The 22130-nt window shown below is 48.1% G+C and overlaps 1 protein-coding gene across 1 annotated transcript in view; it reads right to left on the bottom strand.

Annotated features, from left to right (window-relative positions):
• The window catches only part of THSD4 (thrombospondin type 1 domain containing 4), a 369969-nt gene that overhangs the window by 329123 nt on the left and 18716 nt on the right, over positions 1-22130 (bottom strand). The window contains exons 2-3 of the mRNA XM_058665429.1: positions 21414-21516; positions 13293-13362 (exon numbers count right to left, since the gene is read on the bottom strand). Of these exons, the coding sequence (XP_058521412.1) occupies positions 13293-13362; positions 21414-21442 (99 nt within the window). The 5' untranslated portion in view covers positions 21443-21516. The remainder of the gene's footprint in view (positions 1-13292; positions 13363-21413; positions 21517-22130) is intronic.

Below are 22130 nucleotides of genomic sequence, written 5' to 3'. Positions count from 1 at the left end.
AAACAAAGACTTCACTCATACTCTGATATGCCATATCCTTCATCTTTTCTGAGCACATCCTAAAGCTGTGGGGTTAAAGAAACCAAACTACCCAGCAACACACTCCATGCTAGGAGTTTTAACACAAAGTAGGAAGTTAAATAAGATGGAAGGAAACTTGGGCTTATGACCTCAAACCTCTCGCCTGTGCAGCGAGGACACCAATGATTGCTAACACCTCCCAGAGAGACCAGGTTAACACGTGGGTTTTGGCATCCCAGAAAGGAGGTAGGGGGACTTGCCACAATTGCCAGTGGCTGATATATTCTGAACAAAGTTCAAAACATGGTCCTCTAACAGGTGTAGCTTCATCCAGGCTGACTTGTCTGCACGTAGCCAGACTGGAACCCTACACGGCAAAGGGTACTTACTATCTCAGGGAATTCTAGCAAACCAGCAGCCAACACCAGAAATTCCAGGGGTCCAGGAGATTGGCTTGGGATTTAACCCACTTTCAAAGGGTGACAAGGGTCATGAGGGTGATTCTTCCTGTTAATGCGAACCCTAGGAGGCAGCAGATGTTGGCTCAAGTAGGTGGCTCCCTGCCCCCAACATGGGAGACCCAGATTGAGTTCCAGGCTCCCATCTAGAGTCTGGCTCTGCCATGTTGTATTTGGGGGGAAAAACAACAAATCGGAGTACTCTGTCTTCTTCTTCCATGCTGCCCTCCCAAAGAAATAATCTGTTCCTTTCATTTTTAAAGAATCAGGAGTGGAAAAGTTGGAACAGTAGGTTAGGCAGTCATATTCCATATCAGAGTTCTAGCCATTTGCTTCCAATCCAGCTCTTTGCTAATGCTTTCTGGGAGTCAGATGATGGTCCAAGTACTTGAGCCTCTGCAGCACATGTGAGAGACCAGATGGAGTCCTAAGATCCTAGGCTTAACCTAGTTCAGCCCTGTCTATCATTAGCATTTGGGGAGTGAACCAACAGATGAAAGACATTTCTCTATCTCTCCCCTCACCCCACTCCTCACTGTCACTCTGTCTTTCAAGTAGATGAAAACAATAATAAACACCTTTTTAAAGATTTGGTCAACACCTCACAGGAGGAGCTAGCCTTAACAAGCAGGCTTCGTTTCTTTTTCCCAAAGACTAAGATTTGTGGCCTCAGCGATAAGTTCTTCCGTCTCTCCAAATCTTGTCTTAACTGTTATCTGGCCTGGAAACAGAACATAGGGGGGAATTTAGGAGTTATTTTTAAAAAAGCACCTTTTATGGTTTGGGTTTGTAAAAGTGTGGGAGGGAATGGAAATTTTGAGAAAAAAAAATTAAAGCACATAAAATACTCCTTTTTCTTAGAACCATTTATAGTCCCGGAGTCACTCTGTTAGGGTCAGAATGCGCAGAACCATGAGCCTCGACAGCTCAGCTTCAGAGCTCATGTCTGAGGCAGAGCCACGAGAGGACAGTTTGTCCAGACAATAAAAACAAACTCCTAATGCATTTACTTTTAAATACTGCGACAGATGGAACTGTAAACTTGCAAGGAAGGAATTTCTCCTCATGGACTGTGTGTGTTCCTATGAGACGAGCAAAACACTTTGGGGAAAAAGAAATATTTACATATAGACAAAGATTTGTTGCCCCTAAACTTAGTCACAATTAAATACCAAACAAAAAGCAAGAAATCAGAGTAAAGGGTGTCATAGAGAGGGAATTCTCAAAACTCAAAGTGTACCATTTTTGCATGTACAATGTGGAATGCCAGCCCCACTTCCCAGTCTCCCTAGCTCAAGCTGCCCAGCGTCTGCCCTGCCTCTTGTGAGGATCACTGGGATGGCTCAGCATGTCCTCAGCACAGAATACGCAGCCTCCATGTTTCCATTCAGTGTCAACAGATCAAACACTTGCAGCAGACAGGGGTTAGCAATAGGATTCTCAAGTAGAAAATCCCAGGACTTCCTTCTGGAGTCCATGCCAGAGACAGAAAAAAGTTCCCACATCCTGGTACTAGCCAGAGCTGAAGCCAGAAGCTCCACCCAGGTCTCCTGTGAGGGCGGCAAGTACACAACACCTTGGGTCATCATTGCCTCCCAGGGTACGCAGTAGCAGGAAGCTGGCTCAGAAGCAGAGGGCCTGGAATCAAACCATGCACACTGACATGGAATGAATGTAGGAGTCCCAACTGGCAACTCAGCCACTGCATCAACAGCCCACCTCAGCAATCTAAAAGATTCATTTCAAAAAGATTTATTTATTTATCTGAAAAGCAGATTTGCAGATAAACAGAGATAAACAGACACACGTCTTCCATCTGTGGATTTACTCCTATCTGAAGTTGGGAGCCAGGTGCTGCTTCTGGTTTTCCGATGTGGATGCAGGGGCCCAAAGGCTTGAGCTATCCTCTGTTGCTTTTGCAGGCACATTAGCAGGGAGCTGGTTTGGAAACAGAGCAGCTGGGACTTGAGCTGGAGCCTAACGGAGTACCACTACGCAAAGGCAGAGGCATACCCTGCTATGTCACAGTCCCAGGCCTGGGATTCATGATTGTGATCCAACCCCTTTTCCTAGGCTCACTTGGATCCTGGATGGTCTCTCACGCCAGCTGACTACCCAAGTCATCTGTCCACTTTCTAATTGGGCTATTCAACTCTTCTCTAATGGTTTGCACATTTTGAATAGGAAACTTCGCCAAATGCATTATTTGGAAGTCTTCACCCTATTGTTCTGCTCTCTTTATGATGCCTTGATGTTTAGATGTCTATACTTTTAATGAAGTACAATTCCCTGATGGTTAGTGCCTCTCAGACTTGTGCAAGAAATCTTCAGGGTGGAGGAGGTGGGGGAGGTAGCTTTAAGCTACTGCCTGGGATGCAAGCATTCTATGTGGGCACTGGTCTTGGCTGCTCACTTCTAATCCAGCTCCCTGACAGATGTCAGGGAAAGCAGCAGAAGACAGCCCAAGTGTTTGGGTCCCTGCACCCACGTGGGAGATGCAGAAAGAAGCTCCTGGGTCCTGTATCTGTTCAGGCTTCAGCCTGGCCCTGTTGTGGCTATCGCAGCCCACAGGCACGTGAACCAACAGATGGAAAATCTCTCTATCTCTTTCTGTCTCCCCCTCACCCTGCCTGTGCCTTTCACATAAATATTTTTTTAAAAAAAAGAGAGAAATCTGTCCACTTCTCATTAGGAGGACATTCCCTTAATGCCTTCTCCTAAACCCTGACTGTTCTTTCCTTTCCCCTTTGTCGGGGCAGCAGTGATATCATGAGATGCTTTGTGAAGCGTGAAACTGTGTGTGCTCCTCTGCAGCTTTAAGTTCCATATCCGCTGTCAAGAAGCACCCATGTCCTGGCTGCACAGGGCACTGCTGCATGAGTGGACAGTGGCTCTGACTCCCCGGAGGCCCTCTCCTGGCTGCCACGAGACCAGCTGATCAGACAGCAACACAAACACCCTCCCGCCCTTGCTTCACCCTGCAGTGCCACTATTCCCTGTGTTCAGAAGCTTCTAAACAGTAGAGTGAAGTTCCCTTTGGCTGGTGGGCCTCGAGGGTGAGTTTTTATTTCCTATTTCTAGTTTCCAACTCTACACATGCATACTTTTCATAAAAACATGTACCCAAAATAAAGTTCAGCAGCTGTAACGTCTATGTCTGTCTTTTCTTCCGCAGGAGCTTAGAGCTCCTCATGTCTTGCGGCTCCTTCCTGGGTAGAGCAGGGGATGGCCCCACGCCCACCTGCATGGCAGTTGGCACAGAAAAGCTCCCTGCGGTCTACAAAAGTTCCCTAACTCACATCTTAACTCTTCTTAGTAAGGACTTGGTCAAGGGTGTTCGTGCTCTTTATCCCTCCTTATACACAAGTGAAACCCAGGAAACTTTTTTTTACAATGCAGTTGTTTGCCACGTCTCACGAGCAGACGGAGGCTGAGCAATGCTTTGGGACGCTGCTCAGGTTGCAGGAGCAAGGGGATCCCTTCTGGAAAGAGCCATTCTTCGCCAGGGTTCCGTCTTCCTGATTAGGATGGGATGGTTTCCGTAGAGCTGTATCCAGCCACCAGGATACGGGCAGTTCACTCGACAGCATTTACAAATGACGTCTCCCTGCCAGAGAGTAACTGACCCTTCCCTCCAGAAATGCTTCCATATGCTAAAGCTGGACGCCATCGCCATCATGAGAAAACAAAGGCGTGTCTTTGGTAGCCAGCATCTACCCACACACAGAGCTGCAACGTGCCCGGATTAATGTCCCCGCAGGATTCCCTGTAAATGCTTTGTTAATTCCTCCATTCCCTGCTGAAAACGGGGAGTGAGTCTGGGGGTCAGCCACCAGTCAACTCTGATTTACTGAAGTCGTGAAAAATAGCTAGATGGCAATTGTCAGCCTTGCACGGTCATGTAAGAAAATGTACTCCTTCCCTCCCGGATTCTTTGCGTTTCTTAAAAGTTCCAGGAGGAGACACACTCCACAGACATACACACATACATTTAACCCCTTCCTAACCCGGCCACAGCACAGGATGCCACACCTAGCTCAAAAACCCATTTTTGAATGGAAGGTTTTATTGGGAACATAGCCAAGCTCATGCATGAAGCTCATCCATGGCTTCCTTTGGGCCCACAGAATCAGTGTGATGGGCTTTACAGCTGAAGAACCTGCAAAGAGTTCCAATGCCCCAGGAGCACTGCTTTGCTTCTGGATTTTCAGGGACTGCTTCTACTGCCAAGGGGAAAGAGTCTAGGAGACTGGGCCAGGAGGGCAGACGGGCACATAAGCCTTGGAGAAGCACCAAGAGATGCCCACCACACACACAAACACTGCCTCCCACCTCTCTTGGGTCATGAGCAGTAATGCTGGAGGCAGTGTCTGCGATACCCCAAAACCGTTCTAAGATGCACATCCTCCAAGTTAGGAGCCATGTAAATGACTATTTAAAAAATGCCATCTCGAGTTCACTCTGCAAGTGCTGGGGATTTGGTCAAGCTGAAACCAGAGGCCCCACGTGGGTGGCAGGAGCCCAAGAACTTGGGACATCATCTGTTGTCTTCCCAGGCGCATCAGCAGAGAGCTGGATCAGAACCTCTGTGACATGGCATGCTAGCGTTACCAGACGCTGAAAGCCACAGTCGACCCGCAGACCGACCCGCAGACGCTGTGGCCGTGAGGACCGGCGGTGATCGCGACCCGCTGGCACTTGCTCACCCTGGTCGCCAGGACCCGCCAGGACCTGCGCCCGCTGCGGACATCAGGACCTGGAGTCATCGGGACCCACCGGCATCCGCCCACCCTGGTCGCCAAGCCCCTCCGGGACCTGCACCAGCCGCAGCCTCCAGGTTCCATCTGCCTGCACCCGCCGGGACCTGCAACGGACGCAGTAGCAGGGAGACACACCCGCGGCGAGGGTTCCCACCAGAGGAAGAGGCAGACTGCAAGAACCTGAGGTTTGAGTGAGTTGGGTGGGGACAGTGGTGGGTTGGAGGCTCCGGGAGTTGGCCCCCCAGGGGCATGCACAGAGCCTGAACACCCTTGTTGCTCGTCTCCCCGCCTCTCCCCCCCCCCGAGACTCCAGCGTCTAGGGACACAGCGCAAGTGCCTCGAAACTGCCAAAACTGTGTCTGGGAGGTGACGCACGGTGGTCCTGTGCGCTGAGGAGAAAGGCAAAAGGCACACTGAATACTCCCCCGTGCCTTTGCGGTCTGGCACTCAGCTGGGCGGTGCTATCCCACAGGAACCCAAGCACGCCTCTGGGCTGGGCAGTCCCGTGCTAGCGTTGGGGCAGTCGGTCCCCTGCAAGCGCTGGGGTGGGCGGGCCTGTGCAGGAGGCGCTTCCAGAGAGCACCTGAACACCCCACGCCCTATAGTCCCGTGCTTGGGAGACGCACCAGGAGAGCACTGCGGACCCGCGTGCAGGAGGCGTTCCCAGAGAGCACCTGGAACCTCCACGCCCTGCAGTCCCTGGCACTGGGGACACACCGAGAAAGCACCTAGAATCCTCTGACCCCTGTGATCCCGTGCACAGGGGGCGCGCACAGAGAGTGCCTTCACTCCCCCACGCCCTGTGGTAGCATACCTGTAGGGGACGAGCTGAGAGTGCACTTTGAATCCGCTGGGCCCTGGAAGTGGCGCCCTGAGGTCCAGTGTTCTGGAGACGCACCAAAAGTGCCTTGAAAATTCCCACACCCTGCTACTCCACGCCTGCAGACTCCGATCTCTACAGGATAGTGCTTGGAGACCCCTCAGCACACTGGTGCCTAGGTCTCTCAAAAAAGAAACACTAACACAATGGGAAGAAATACCAGAAAAGGTAATGATCCAGATGAGAGTGCCAACACCCTACCAATAAAGGATCAAAAGCCAATGTCTATTTCAGAGATGCGAGATGAAGACATAGAAGATCTACCAGACAAGGAATTCAAAAAAATAATGTCAAAATATGTCAGAGACAATGAGAAGAACTGGGAGGACTTCAAGGAATTCAAGAACCACATAGCCTCAGAAATACAACAAATGAAAAGTAAAATCCTTGACTTAGAGCACAAAATTGAGAGCCTAACCAACAGAACAAATACAGCAGAAGAGAGGATCTCTGAAACGGAAGACACACAAAACGAACATACCCAGTTCATTAAACAGCTGGAGACAAGTCTGAACAAAGCCAATAAGACCATACAAGAAATGAAAGACAACCTCAGAAAATCGAATATTAGGATTATTGGCCTTCCTGAAGGAGCAGGAAAAGAGTCAGGAATGCAAATGGTGCTCGACGAAATTATACAGGAAAACTTTCAAAACACTTGGAACATGAACCAAGCCCAAATCCAGGACGGTCAGAGGACTCCCAGCAGATATGACCCAAAGCGATCTTCACCCAGACATATGGTGCTCAAGTTCCACTCCAACGAAGACAAAGAAAGAATCCTAAGACAAGAACGAAGCAGAGAAAAGATCACATACCGGGGAAAACCAATCAGGATCACTGCTGACTTCTCTGAAGAGACTTTACAAGCAAGAAGAGAATGGACAAAGATCTTCCAAATCCTGAATCAGAACAACTGTCAACCAAGAATATTGTACCCAGCAAAGATCTCATTCGTATTTGAGAACGAAATCAAATACTTTCACAGCAAAGAGAAATTAGAAGAATATGCCAGCACAAAACCAGCTCTACAAAATCTCCTTAGAAATGCACTAATTCCAGAAAAAAAGGAGGTGAATTATAAGCAAAGATGGCAAACAGGAAGGTCTCCCCACTAAAGTCCACACAAGGAAGGGCAATCACACAGATATCAACACCCACAAAAACAAGTATGGCAGGGCAAAATCACAACCTCTCAATTTTAACTCTTAACACAAATGGCCTGAACTCACCAATCAAAAGGCATAGATTAACAGAATGGATTATCAAACAGCACCCAACTATCTGTTGCCTACAAGAGACACATCTAACCAGAAGAGATTCGAAGAAGCTGAAAATGAAAGGTTGGAAACAGATATTTCATGCCAATGGACGAGAAAAAAAGGCTGGGGTAGCTGTCTTAATTTCAGATGATGTGGACTTCAATCTGACACACATCAAAAAGGACAGGGAAGGACATTATATATTGGTGAAGGGACTGATCCATCAGGAAGTAATTACCATTGTGAACATATATGCACCAAATTCAAACGCACCTAGCTACGTGAAGCAATTACTCACAGACTTAAGGGGAGACATAGATATACACACAATAATAGTGGGTGATCTTAACACCCCACTAACAACAATAGACAGATCAACAAAACAAAAACTCAACAAAGAAACTACAGAGCTCATACAAACAATAGAACAACTGGACATGATAGATATTTATAGAATTTTTTACCCTAAGGCCACAGATTATATATTTTTTTCAGCAGTGCATGGCACCTTCTCCAGGATCGACCACATGATAGGACACAAAGCAAGACTAAATAACTTCAAAAAGATAGGAATCATACCATGTACCCTCTCAGACCACCACGGAATGAAACTGGAAATCAGCAATTCAAAATGCCCCAGGAAATACAGAAACTCTTGGAGGCTGAACAATATGCTATTAAACGAACAATGGATCAGAGAAGAAATTAAAGATGAGATCAAAAAATTTATGGAAACCAATGAAAACTCTGACACAACATTCCAAAATTTGTGGGACACTGCCAAAGCAGTGCTACGGGGTAAACTCATCACAATTGGAGCTCATGTCAAGGCCCAAGAGAGGCGCCAAATACAGGAACTAAACACACACCTCCAGGAATTGGAAAAACAACAGCAGAAGAGCCCCACACACAATAGGAAACAAGAAATCATCAAAACAAGGGAGGAAATCAACCAGATAGAAATAAAAAAAACCATACACAAAATCAATGAATCAAAAAGCTGGTTTTTTGAGAAGATAAACAAGATAGACACCCCACTGGCCCGACTGACAAAGAAAAAACAAGAGAAGGCAACAATTAACAGCATCAAAGATGAAAAAGGCAACATAACAACAGACACCGCATCCATTAAGGCCATGATTAGAAATTACTACAAAGCACTGTACTCCAACAAGTCAGAAGATCACCAAGAAATGGAAAAGTTCTTAGACTTCTACCACCTGCCAAAACTTAGCTCAGAGGCAACAAACGACCTGAACAAACCCGTAACTGAAGTAGAGATTGAATCAGTGATTAAAGACCTCCCAACAAAGAAAGCCCAGGCCCAGACGGCTTCACTACAGAATTCTGCAAAACATTCCGAACAGAACTGACCCCAATCCTCTACAAACTCTTCAAAACAATAGAAGAAGAGGCAACCCTTCCAAACTCATTCTATGAAGCCAACATTACCTTAATCCCAAAACCAGACAGAGAACTAACAGAGAAGGAAAACTACAGACCTATCTCTTTGATGAACATTGATGCTAAGATTCTCAACAAAATACTAGCCAACAGAATTCAAAAACACATCAGACAGATCGTTCATCCAGATCAAGTAGGATTCATCCCTGGAATGCAGGGATGGTTCAACATTCGCAAATCCATAAATGTGATACACCACATCCAAAAACTGAAAAACAAGAATCACATGATAGTATCAATAGATGCAGAAAAAGCTTTCGACAAATTCCAACACCACTTCCTACTAAAAACCCTAACCAAGGTAGGCATAGATGGAAAAATCCACAACATAATTAAAGCCATATATGAAAAACCCAACGCCAGCATCATACTGAATGGAGAAAAGCTGGAACCCTTCCCACTGAGATCTGGAACAAGACAGGGATGTCCACTTTCTCCACTACTATTCAACATAGTCCTAGAGGTACTCGCTGAGGCCATAAGACAAGAAAAAGAAATCAGAGGAATCCAAATGGGAAACGAAGAAGTTAAACTCTCACTATATGCAGATGATATGATTCTTTATGTAGAAGAGCCAAGAGACTCAATACAGAGACTGCTAGAACTTGTACGAGAGTTTGGTAAAGTGGCAGGGTACAAAATTAATGAACAAAAATCAACAGCCATAGTGTATGCGAACAGCCCCAAGATGGAAAAAGACTTAACCAGCAAGATACCATTCAAAATAACAGAGAAAAGTATGAAATATCTGGGAATAAATCTAACCAAAAATGTAGGAGACTTATTTGAAGAAAACTACAAACTACTTAAAAAAGAAATTGAACAAGACCTCAAAAGATGGAGTAACATCCCATGCTCCTGGATAGGTAAAATCAATATCATTAAAATGTCTATACTACCAAAAGCAATATATACATTCAACGCAATCCCAATCAAATTGCCCAAAACATTCTTCATGGAACTGGAAACAATGATCCAAAGGTTCATCTGGAAGAACAAAAAACCACGGATAGCTAGAACCATCCTGAAGAACAGGAAGTTAGCAGTTCCGGACCTCTGGACATACTATAGGGCAGTGGTTCTCAAAACAGCGTGGTACTGGCACAAAGATAGAGAGGAAGATCAATGGAGCAGAATAGAAACACCAGAAGGAAACCCACACAGATACAGCCAAGTAATCTTTGACAAAAAGACAAACGACAATCCAGGCAAATGGGAAGGTCTGTTCAATAAATGCTGTTGGGACAACTGGTTAATAGCCTGCAGAAACAAAAAAATAGATCCACATCTCTCACCATACACTAAGATCAGATCCAAATGGATAACAGATCTAAACCTACATCCAGAAACCTTCAAACTTTTGGAAGAATATGTTGGAAACACACTGGAACACTTAGGGGTAGGCCCTCACTTCCTAAAAAAGACTCCAAATGCAGTAGAAATCAAGACCAAAATAAACAATTGGGACCTCATCAAAATAAGAAGCTTCTGTACAGCTAGAGAAACAATCAACAAAGTAAAAAGGCAACCCACAGAATGGGAGAAGATCTTCGCACACTACATAGGGGATAGAGGGCTGATCTCCAGAATATACAAAGAGCTACAAAACAACCAAAATGTCAAAACAAACAAGCCACTCAAGAAATGGGCACGGGAAATGGGCAAACACTTCACAAAGGAACAAACCCAAATGGCAAATAAACATATGAAAAAATGCTCAAGTTCCCTGGCAATAAGGGAAATCCAAATTAAAACATCAATGAGGTACCACCTAACGCCAGTAAGACTGGCCCACATGCATAAAAGCACCAACAACACTGTTGGCGAGGTTGCGGGGAAAAGGGAACCCTCCTACTCCACTGCTGGTGGGGCTGCAGGCTGGTACAGCCTCTATGGAAATCAGTATGGAGAATATTCAAACAACTCAAATTCAACATACCGTATGATCCAGCAATAGCACTCCTAGGAATATATCCAGAACACTTGTTTTATGAGAAACCAACATGCACTCCTATGCTCATAGCAGCACAATCAGTAATTGCAAAAACATGGAAGCAACCAAAATGCCCATCAACAGAGGACTGGATAAGAAAGCTATGGTTCATCTACTCCATGGAATACTACTCAGCTATTAAAAAAAACAAAATGCAGTTCTTTGTGGCCAAATGGGCCAAACTGGAAACCATAATGCTAAGGGAAATGAGCCAATCCCAAAAGGTTAAATACCACATGTTTGCCTTAATTTAAGATGATATGATCTTATGTATAACATGTTATGTTTTGAATGTTATATGTTGTGTATAAACTAAAATTGAAGTGTAGGTGAGGTGGTCACAGAAGGTGGCTGGGAACTCGCATTTACTTTTAACATATTGGTTACTCATTACTATGTCAATTAATTCCATAATGATGTAAATTTTTGCTGATGGTATGTTGGAGCTTTCAATTGACTGGGATGATACTCTGCTGGCTCTGTCTTCAGACCAGAGAGGGTATACCTAAGAAGCCGTTGAACTTGACTGGACAATAAGATGCTGGACTCTATGTTTGGTATACGCTTGCAATGGGGGAATCTCAACTGAACTTGAGCTGTGGTTATGCAACAAGGTGGAGGAATCCACCATGGTGGGAGGGTTTGGGCAGAGGTGGGGAGAACCCAAGTACCTATGTAACTGTGTCACATAATACAATGTAATTAATGAAGTAAAATAATAAATAATTTAAAAAAATGCCATCTCGGGCCCAGCGGCGTGGCCTAGCGGCTAAAGTCCTCGCCTTGAATGCGCCAGGATCCCATATGGGTGCCGGTTCTAATCCCAGCTGCTCCACTTCCCATCCAGCTCCCTGCTTGTGGCCTGAAAAAGCAGTCGAGGACGGCCCAAAGCTTTGGGACCCTGCACCCGTGTGGGAGACCCGGAAGAGGTTCAGGGTTCCCGGCTTTGGATCGGTGCAGCACCGGCCGTTGCGGCTCACTTGGGGAGTGAATCATCGGATGGAAGATCTTTCTCTCTGTCTCTCCTCCTCTCTGTACATCTGACTTTCCAATAAAAATAGAATAAATTTATAAAAAAAAAAAAAAGGAAAGAAAGAAAGAGGAAGGTAGGGATCCACCAGTGTAGCTTGAAAAAAAAAATCAACCAAAGCAACACAGTCACCTGCAAAACTGCTTCTGTTCCTAATACAGTAACCACTTGCGCGAGAAGGTGGTGGTTAGTAGGTGGGAGGCACTGCTGTTAGCATCAACATTGTGACCACGCTAGTCACAAATACCTGCTACAACTGCCATAAGGCCGATATGAAGCAGTCTGTCCTGACATGTGGACAAGCCAGGAGTAACCCTCCAAGTGAACCCAATCAAAGGATGGTCAGGTGTTAGCCAGGCTTTGCCCTCTGCCAGCCAGTCATTCCACAAGTGTTTTCACCATGTTGCACGCTAGGCTCCGGAGCTGTGAACGTGGCAAGACTGGGAAGACCCCACACTCACAGAACAGACGGTTGAGTAGGGCACACGGTACGGCAGAGACGCACATGGGCCCAGAAGCAGTGGGAAAAACACCCATGGAAAAAGAAACAGAAGACGCATTGGACCAGAATGCCAAGAACGCTCCCAGGAAGGACTCCTGGCAGCAAAATCCAAGCAATTGTCTTCTCAGCCACCCTCCTTCTGGAAGCTCCGTACCCAGGATGGGACCGGACCGACTCCATCACACCGAGGAGCAAACATCTACCTTCTTCTCAGGAGACTGAATTTCACAAAGGGGTTGTGGGGGCCTCAACAGTCAACGGGGTTGTGGGGCCTTTCTCAGGGTCATATCCTATACTTGTTTCTAAAACCACATTGGTCAGGCCCCATTCGCTCTGCATAGGACAGCATGAGGCTCAAGGCTGGATGGTTCACCGCTATGATCTACACACAGGCTAGGAGGAAACTTGGTTAGTGAGGCCCACTCACTCCCTCTCCCAATGCCCTATCCACCCTTCTCCACCCCTCCTGGTGACTTGGGAGTCTGGCTTCTAGAGAATGAGCCAAGGCTTCATGTCTCTTGTCTGTTGGTCAGTTCAGCCAAAGAGAGGGCCCTTGGATGTGGTGGAGAGAAAGAAAGGGACAAGTTCTTCCTCCACGTCCCCCTCCCTGCCTGACCACCACTGGCAGTGACCATCAGGAGACCTCTGGTATAGCTTCAGCCATGGCTCTCTCCTCTCAGGAACCCTCCCTTTGCCCTTATGGTGCCTTTGGAGACAGCCAAAGAGCCATACTGGTGCTTCTCTGTCCTACCACTATCCCTTATAAGATGCCTTCTCTGAGCTCTGCCCAAGAAGAATGCAACATGGGCAGACATTGGTCCAAGTAGTGTTTCTCTCCCTCCTCCCACCCACTAGAGCTGGCAGTGGTGGCTACTGGGACCTTGCCCCACAGCAAGAACGAAGGTTCCAGGCATCTACTTACCTTTCTGTGGTCAGTGGAGGGTTGTGGGTAGACAAGCGGGAACCCAAGCAGCAGGATGGAGCCTAGGACCCTGTGGAGGAAACACAGCATCAGACAAGGGGTCTGTGACTGCGTCCTGACCGCAGCAGGCAGATCGTCATCCCAGGGAGAAGGCATGTGAGCCAGGCACTGGATGGGACCTGGTGGAGACATTCTGGGTCCAGATCCACAGGAGGCCACTGCAGAGTTGACCATGGTGCAGACTCAGGTGGAATCCCAGCTTCACACTTGCACCCACAAGGAATCAGAACATTTCATTTCTGGGGGCCTTAGTGCCTACCCTGTGAACTGGGACAACAGCAGAAGCCAGATGGTAGGTGGGAAAAAATCTAGCAGGCTACAATCTGTGCCTCTCAGCCAGTCCTGGGGTGGGAGGAAGCCAGAGTAAAGTGGGCCTTGCCCCTCCTGCCGACCCCTGCATCTCCAGGAATCTGCCCTCAGCCCTTTCTGGTCTACCATGGACAGGACAGCTGTGGAGAGCCTCACTGTCCCTAGCCCTGATTGAGACCTGTCAACAACTACAGGGAAGGTATGGGTGGCTACAATGGGCCCAGGACAGCAGCGTGTACTGCAAACAGCGTGAGACCTTACACATGCAGCACATCCAGGCTGGAATCCTGGCTCCACACTGGGTGGTCTTGGGTCATTTCATGTCCCAGAGCCTCCAGGCTTTAGCCTCCATGAGGTGACAGGTGACACTGCCAGCAGTCACTGAGTCGGGGGGCTTGGGGGGTCTTAAGGGGGAGGGACAGGTGCAGCCCGAGCAGTCATTGACCTCAGATCACTAGCATCCTACAAAGACACTTGTCCAAGGACAAACTTGAGGGCAGCTAAGGTGAACAATACAGCAGCTCCAAATTTAGTGGGGATTTTTTCCTTGTTGCTTTTGGGGTTTTTTTGTTTTGTTTTGTTTTTGTTTTCTATGAAAGGCAGAGAGAGAGCGAGAAGAAGGCTTCCTCTGCTGGTTCACTTTCCAAATACCTACCACAGCTGGGGTCGAGCCAGGCCCAAGCTGGGAGCTCCAAAATGAATCCAGATTACACACATGGATGGCAATGGCCCACTTACTTGAACCATCACTTGTGCCTACCAGGGGGTGCTGGAGCCAGGAGCAGAGCTGGGAATTGAACCCAGGAACATCAAGGTGGGTACATGGTATCCTGACCAACATCTTCTAATATTCTTCTTTATTAATTTTCATTTTTATTTGGAAGACAGAGGAAAAAGGCAAATGAAAAGACAGCTTCCATCTGCTGGTTCACTGCCCCTCCCCACCACACACACACACACACACACACTCATGCACATGCGCACACATACACACACATGCCTATAAGAGGCAGGGCTGGGTCAGGCTGGACTTCAACTTGGGTCTGTCACATGGGTGGCAACAGAGGGACCCAAACGCTTGAGCCATCACCTGCTGCTGCCTCCAAAGTGTGTATGGACAGGAAACTGCAATCAGGAGTGAAGGAGGTGGGACCCAAGCCAGGCACTTTGACAGGGCATGTGGGTGGCTTAGGAGGCAGTATGACTGCTGTACCACACACCTGCCCCTTAACTGGCATCTTAAGAACATCCACCTTCCCCCTCAACCTTTCTGAAGTATCTGGCATAGTGAAGAGATCTAAACCTGGCTCTACCCATGAAAAACCACAGGAGGGCTGGCAAGGAACAAACCCCATGGGGATCCCAGACTTCCCCAAGCCCGACAACCCCAGAACCAGACTGACCTCTTTGTCATGGAAATGAGCCAGGGCCCTAGCAGACCTGGAGAAAGTGCACAGTGAGGAGACCAGGACATGTGATCCTTAGGAGAATCCGCCCATCAATGTCTGGCAGACTGCAGGACAGCAGCAACAGTGACCGGGCACCAGTCCCCAGAGATTCTCTCTGCTCCGTTACTTCTGGTGGCCTCACCTCATGCTGGAGGAATTACCCAGGTAGAGCGAGAGGGCAGGGAGAGAACCTTGGCAAGACTATGAGAAATATAACCAGATTTCCCTCTCCTGCTGCAGACTGTGAGGGTCTGAGGGTCTGAGGTTGGGTGGGGCCCAGCTCCAGGGAGGTGGGACCAGTTCCAGGGAGACAAACACAGCTTTCGCTTGGATACGATGGAAGCGTTTTCTTCTGCCAGGGTGTCCTTAGCTCGGTATCCCTCCCCATAGGGGAAGATGTAGGCTGAAACAAGCGCTGTGACTTCCCAGGACGCGGAGTGCCATCCTCCAGGCTCATAGGACGGGTCGGGACACACTGATCCCTGCATCCTGGGTGGATTCCAACACCAGTAACCCTACTCCAGCACCCCTGGTTGCACACCATTGTGGAGACAGCTTAAATAGGAGACTGTTCGTCAAACTGGCATTGAGCCCCAAAAACCCTGCCTGCTGAGGCAATTGCAGGCAGGAGTCAAAATTCACTATAGCTACAGTGGGCTAAGTTCTAAGGTGATAATACCATACGGTCCCCCAAATGATGCTGAAAATACCCAACAGGTTCCCCAGCCCTGCACCAACAATGCAGGCATCACAGCTCCTTCGCTGTGGGACCTCAGGCTAATCACCAACTCCCACTGACCTAGAATTCCTCATCTGTAAGTGAGGGGCAGAATGACCTGCCCCACTTCCTTCAAGCAAGCCAAGGTGCTGGAAACCTTGTTACAAGCTGGGTCCTGCTAAGAGTCTCTTAGAGTCTTTCTGGCACTGCCCACTAACTCCTTCATGCTGTGGTTTTGTTAAACAAACAAACAGCAACCTCAAAGCATGTCACACCTCAGCTCCCAAGGCTCTGGGCTCCGCCGGGGCCACACACTGTGGTACAGTCGCAGACTGAGGGTGGTGCTCCCACAGCCTCCTGAGCAGCCTACACATTGTGGTACAGTCGGCAACAATGGGCTGAGGTTGGATGCTCACAGCCTACTCAGCAGCCTACACACACTGTGGGCAGTCGCCAACAGCGGGCTGAGGTAGTGTGTTCACAGCCTACTCAGCAGCCTACACACACTGTGGTACAATGCCAACAGCAGGCTGTACCTGCACACCAGGCTGTCGCTCTGCTTGTCCTCTGGGCTCCTGTTTCTACCAGGCCTATCTCAACCTACCTGAAGCACATAATCCCTTAGGCCCATCTCTCCTCTGCAGTGCCCTTATTTCCTCATGCAATGCCCCTCCCATGTGTTTTCCCACATAGGCCGCTTCCACATATGTCTCCCCATGTGTGTCTTGACCACACGTGTCATTCCCATGAGCTTCTCTATCATACAAGTCCTTTCCCAGTAGTGTCCCTCCATCCAAGGAACCTAAGTTCCATGGGTCAAGGAGTTTTTGTCACCACTGTATTCCTCAGCATCAGCCTGTGCCAGTTTACAAGAGTGGGATTCACTGAGATTCCAAGGTTAAGTGGAAGAGTGTGAACTCATGCCTTCCAAAATCTCCACGAAACGCTTCAAAGGTCTTTCATGGGAGGTTTATGAACATCACTTGTAGTTATGAAGCCACTGGAACATTCCGCAAAACATGCGCATAGGATTTATGTGAGGTATGGGAGTAGATACACATGTGTGGGCGAGACACACATGGGAGGGGCACACTTGAAGGACGTGTGTGGGAGGTATGTGTGTCAGAAGGACACACATGGGAATGACATGTGGGAGAAATGACACAGGAGGAAATATGTGGGAGGGATCCATGAGGGAGGAACAAACACTGGGAGGGACACGTGTGGGAGGGGCATGTGTGGGAGGGACACGTGTGGGAGGGACATGTGTGGGAGGAACAGTGTGGGAGGGGCACGTGTGGGAGCGGCAGGTGTTAGAGAGATACATGTGGGAGGGACATGTTTGGGAGCCTCCCAACTCCTGCAGCCACATGTGATCCCTGGGGCCAGGGCTTGTGGATGTGGGAGGAAGGTGCACACCCTTAGGCAACTTCCCTCCCCAGGAAGGAGTGTTCTGAGTCAGGTGTGCAGCGGCCACAGCCTCCTCCATCTTCAGGCCCAACAAACACCAAGGGCACAGAGGGACAGGTCGGGAGAGAAGCAAGAGCCAGAGGAAGGAAGTCTTAAGATTTGCCACTGTAGAAGCATCTTCTTACGCAGTCTCCCTGTGGAGACTGGCCCCATGCACACAGATACATGCTTCCAACCCTGCTGAAGTACAGCTTAGACAGCACCCAGAACAAATACAACAGCAGCAGGCTGCTGGCCCTGCATTTCCCCTTGACCCTGCTCCACCACCTCTGGGTATAGAATGTTCTAGCAAATACCATCAGCCCAGGAGTGAGTGATGACAACAGGGTCATGCCAGGCACAGAGAAAAATCAATACTGTGCCAGCCATTGTGATACAGGTGGTCTCCGCATCATTTTATTTCCTCCACACCTCCGCTTCAGTGGCTCATGCCATGTGTCTAAGACCAGGTCCTAACAGGCACATCCTGAGGCAAAACACACTTCCACCAGCTCCTGCTCCTCTTCCCAGATGATCCTTTTCCTGGCCTGTCTATGCCTGTTGCTTAGTAAAAAAAAAAAAAAAACCAAAAATACCTAATGTCCCAATTGCACACAAACCCATGAAGTAGGGGCCTAAAGGAAAGGGTGAGCACACAAAAGCAGAGCTGAAAGCCTGCAGAAGCCTCAAGGTAGGCAGCCAGCCAGCCAAGGAGGAAATATAAAAATGCCAAGGGCAGATGGAGGCGTGGCCGAGACAACTGTACCTGATGGGGACACGAATAACAAACAAACAAATGAGAATCAATGCATACGTATATACCTACACTTTCACTTCCACTCCCAAACTCCTCCTGTGGAAACCTCAAATGGGGCCGAGGGCGTGGTATATGGGGTCCAGGTGCAAAGGAATGTCTCTGGTCCCACAACAAAACCTCAGAATGTGGACGTGCATGCATTTTCAATCAGAAATACACTGTTCAAGGTGGGCAGCTGTGTTACACCAGCAATGAATGAAGCCATCCTGCTCAGCAAAGACAGAACTCACACTTGATCACTTTACATAAAAGTCTCTTAGAAAGGTATTCACTCAGTGTCCCACAAGTACTGACCCAGCCTCAGCTGGGGTCAGGGGTGTGTGGGCCAGCTGGCCTGCTGCATTAGCATCCCCAGGTTTCACACCAGGGCTCCAGGACTGGCCTCTTACCAACTCATTCCTTATTCCTTCCCCTCCTCTCCCCCTGATCATTGCAGGTCTTTCTCTCTCTCTCTCTCTCACACACACACACACACACACACACACACAAACACTTTCTCAACCCACTTTCCATCCTCATGTTTCTCTTTCTCATCATCGCCATCAGCTTAGGTGGAATTTCCAAGGGCCAGCATCATGCTATTGCAGATAAAGCCACCACCTATAGCACAAACATCCCAATTCAAGACCTGGCTACATCCTTACAATCCAGCTCCCTGCGAAGGCACCTGGAAAGCAGTGGAAAATGGTCCAAGTACTTGAGCCCCTGCACCCACATGGGAGACCCAGAGCAAGCTCCTGCCTCCTGGTTTCGGTCTGGCCCAGTCCTGGCTATTGCCGGCATTTGGAGAGTAAACCAGTAGATCAAAGATCTGGGGTTTTTTGTTTTGTTTTTTGTTTTTTCTGTAACTCTGCCTTTCAAATAAGTGAAAATCAATGTTTAACAATGAATTTATAAGTGGCAGAGCTACAGATATTAAAGTGATCACACTTGATTGAAGTCTACCAAGGGGAAAAAAAATCAATGAGTTTTATAAGACAGGACCCAGACACCTGCCCTATGGCCATCTGAACAACCCATAATAGCACATAGAATTCTTCATAAGATCTGTAAAATCACCACCTCTCTCTTCTCCAACAACGCCCATGTTTGCTTAAAAGCTACTAATAAACAAACATCCCCAAAGTAAATTTTGCTTCTTACAAGTCTTGGATTTTGGAAACTTCCCACAGAGCCACAGGGTGAATGCTGGGACTTCGGGGGCTCCAAGACATCAAGAAAAAGCTTTGCATCAGGACTTCTCCCTCCTGCATGGTCAAATGACCACATCTCTCAGAGTCCCCAAGGATAACAGCCAGGCTTGCTTCGGTGCCTTCTTCAGTCCAGTTCTACTCGAGTAGGGTTCCTAGTGCCTAACCATGTGGTCTGCAAGTGACCCATGGGTCCAGCTGCCATCTCACTGCCCTGTGGTTTTACAACAGAGCTTCAAGCCTTCCAGAACTTTCATGTCTAGAAACATGAAACTCTTTGGTAAGCCATGGTGTGAAAATGCACACACGCTCACTCACATTAGGTTGGAATGTCCAGGATGTCACCAGGTTGCCCTGTAAGTGGCTGAGTTACACACACAGGCCTCAGAAAGAAGCCACCAAGCCATAGCACAAAGTCTGTCCCATCCTCTCTGGTCACTTGTGGGCTCTTAAAAAACTTCACGGAAAAATTCATAATGAGTTTTGACAATAAGATGCTGAACTCAATGCATGGTACATTGTTGGGGTCCGTGCAGTGGATGTGGGGGACAGGAGGGTGTGAAGACATTGTTCCATTGTTGGCAGGGCCGCAAGGAACCTCCCGCTGAGGCAGGGCCCGGTGGATATCTACAGCCACCTGGATGCAGCTCCACCTTCCTTTGCATGGATACCGGACCACCCTGCGGAAAATTCTAATCTGTCCAGGCATTTTTGCTATTGTGAGACTGGCTTTTTACACAATGTGAACTTGGAGGTTAATGTCAATGATAATGTCTTACAAAAAGGGCCTTCTATTATTCCTACTGTTTTGGCTGTCCCCATTGACCTTATGCTAATCAAGGGGCCTGTATTTAGGGTTTCATTCTTTCCTTAATCTTTAGGTTCTCCTTTTCTTTGTGATACAAGATTAGGTTGTAGGATAGGAATTGTAGCAGGAATTTCTACTGTTTTTGGGTAAAGCAGACGGCATGGTTGTCCTTAGAAACACCCACTTGACTATGACGTGGAAAGTCTGAGCCAGAGTTTAATTGATTCTGTATAAATAAAGCGGACGGCTTTATTGCCATGTCCACTATCATCATGGAATCCTAGTGGACCGTCTCTTTCTTTCTGCGCCTCATCCACGCACCCTTCCCGAGTTCCGAAACCCAGGCTGGAGTTAGACTCCGGCAGTACATGCTTGCAATGGAAGAATCATGACTGGATTTGAACTGTAATACTGCAACGAGGTGGAGGAATCCACCATGGGGGGAGGGCACGGGGAGGAGTTGGGGGAATCCCAGAGCCTATGAAACTGTGTCACATACTGCAATGTAATTAATTTTAAAAAATTCATAATGAGAAAGAAGCAATGCATCGATTTCCAATTTTTTTTTTTTGCAACCAACATAAACTGGTGTTTGCATTACACATTTCTTCGAAGTACACTGTGCCTGACCATTGATAAAGACCTACATTTCTCGGCGTGTCTTAGAGTTTCACACCTGGATGTGTCTGCTTCTCTCAGGTTACACAGGTCCACACACGTGCTATGCTTAGGCATGCTGCAGACATGGCCCCAAGTGGGAAGGGCTCTAACCCTGGCTGGGTAGTCACACACAGCACCACCCTGAGCGCACCTTAGGGATCACATTACATTCACTGTGACCTCTCCGCACTGGGAGATCGTGGCAGAGGTGGGGGTAGATGACACTAGGAGATGGCTTGGACCTTTCAGCTCTGAAGTAAAACATTCTTCCTTCTTCTGCTGCCAGATTCTGGATCCACTGATAATGGGGCACAATGGGGTGGGCAGCACAGAACGGTGGGTTAAGACATCTGCATCCCGTATCAGAATGCCTGGCTGCTCCACTTCCAATCCAGTATTTCTGACAATGCATTTGCAAAACAGCAGAGGATGGCCCAAGTGTTTTGAGCTCCTGTCCTCCATATGGGAGGCCCAGATGGAGTTCCAAGCTCCTGGCTTCAGCTTGGCCCAGCCCTGGCAGCTGTGGCCACTTGGGGAACGAACCAATCAATGGAAGATTCTCTATGTGTGTGCTTCTCTTGTGTGATGCATTTTTAAAAAAAGAAAATGCAGTTACCAACATTTTTCTTTTCTCACAGTCTTCCTGAAGGTCCCTCACCCACCTGAAAGACCTCATGAAGCTGGAAACCATGGTGTGTCCCAGGCAACAGGGCTTGTTGGAGGTGCTGTCGATGGATGTTCTGTCGCCCCGGGTGGAGTCCACACCTACAGGAAAAAGAGCAGAGCTATTTTTAGCATCTTTGCGTGAGAAGTCTTTAGCGCCCAACCAGATCCATGGAACCAGAAGTGAGCAAATGGAAGATATGAAGACAAAAATGTCACAGCCTGGCTTCACAGCTGCCAGGCTTTCCCAACTGAAATGTGATCATGTGGATGCAGTCAGTGACAGGTCTTCAAGACGCCCACTGTACACACAAAGTTTTATACTTTCCTCCAGGGTGGCTGGTGGGAGGCAGTGCTGCACTCAAGTCCAGCTTCACAGATCACAGCACGGACCTGGTCATGGTTGGGTCAGCCCTTAGCTGTCACTTCGCAGCCATACCAGAAAGAGGGGCGCAAAGGCCTGGGACACAAAGGCAGGAAGCAAGCTGGGCAAGCCTGGCACAGACCGAACCACAGCCAACAGTGGGGAGAGTGACACTGGACCAGTGGGGGGAAAGGCATCAGACAGGTTGGGGAAAGAGTGACATTGTACTAGTGGGGGAGTGACACTGGACCATTGGGGTAAGTAAGACTGGGGTGAAGACTGGGACTGCTGGGGGGGATGACACTGGAACGGTGGGGGTCCCGACAATGCTCAACAGTGGGATGCCTTCGCT

This window comes from Ochotona princeps, chromosome 6 (genome assembly GCF_030435755.1).
Source record: "Ochotona princeps isolate mOchPri1 chromosome 6, mOchPri1.hap1, whole genome shotgun sequence".
NCBI classification, from domain to species: domain Eukaryota; kingdom Metazoa; phylum Chordata; class Mammalia; order Lagomorpha; family Ochotonidae; genus Ochotona; species Ochotona princeps.
Note: the sequence above shows the minus strand (reverse complement) of the source record. Positions and strands in the feature narration are given on the sequence as shown.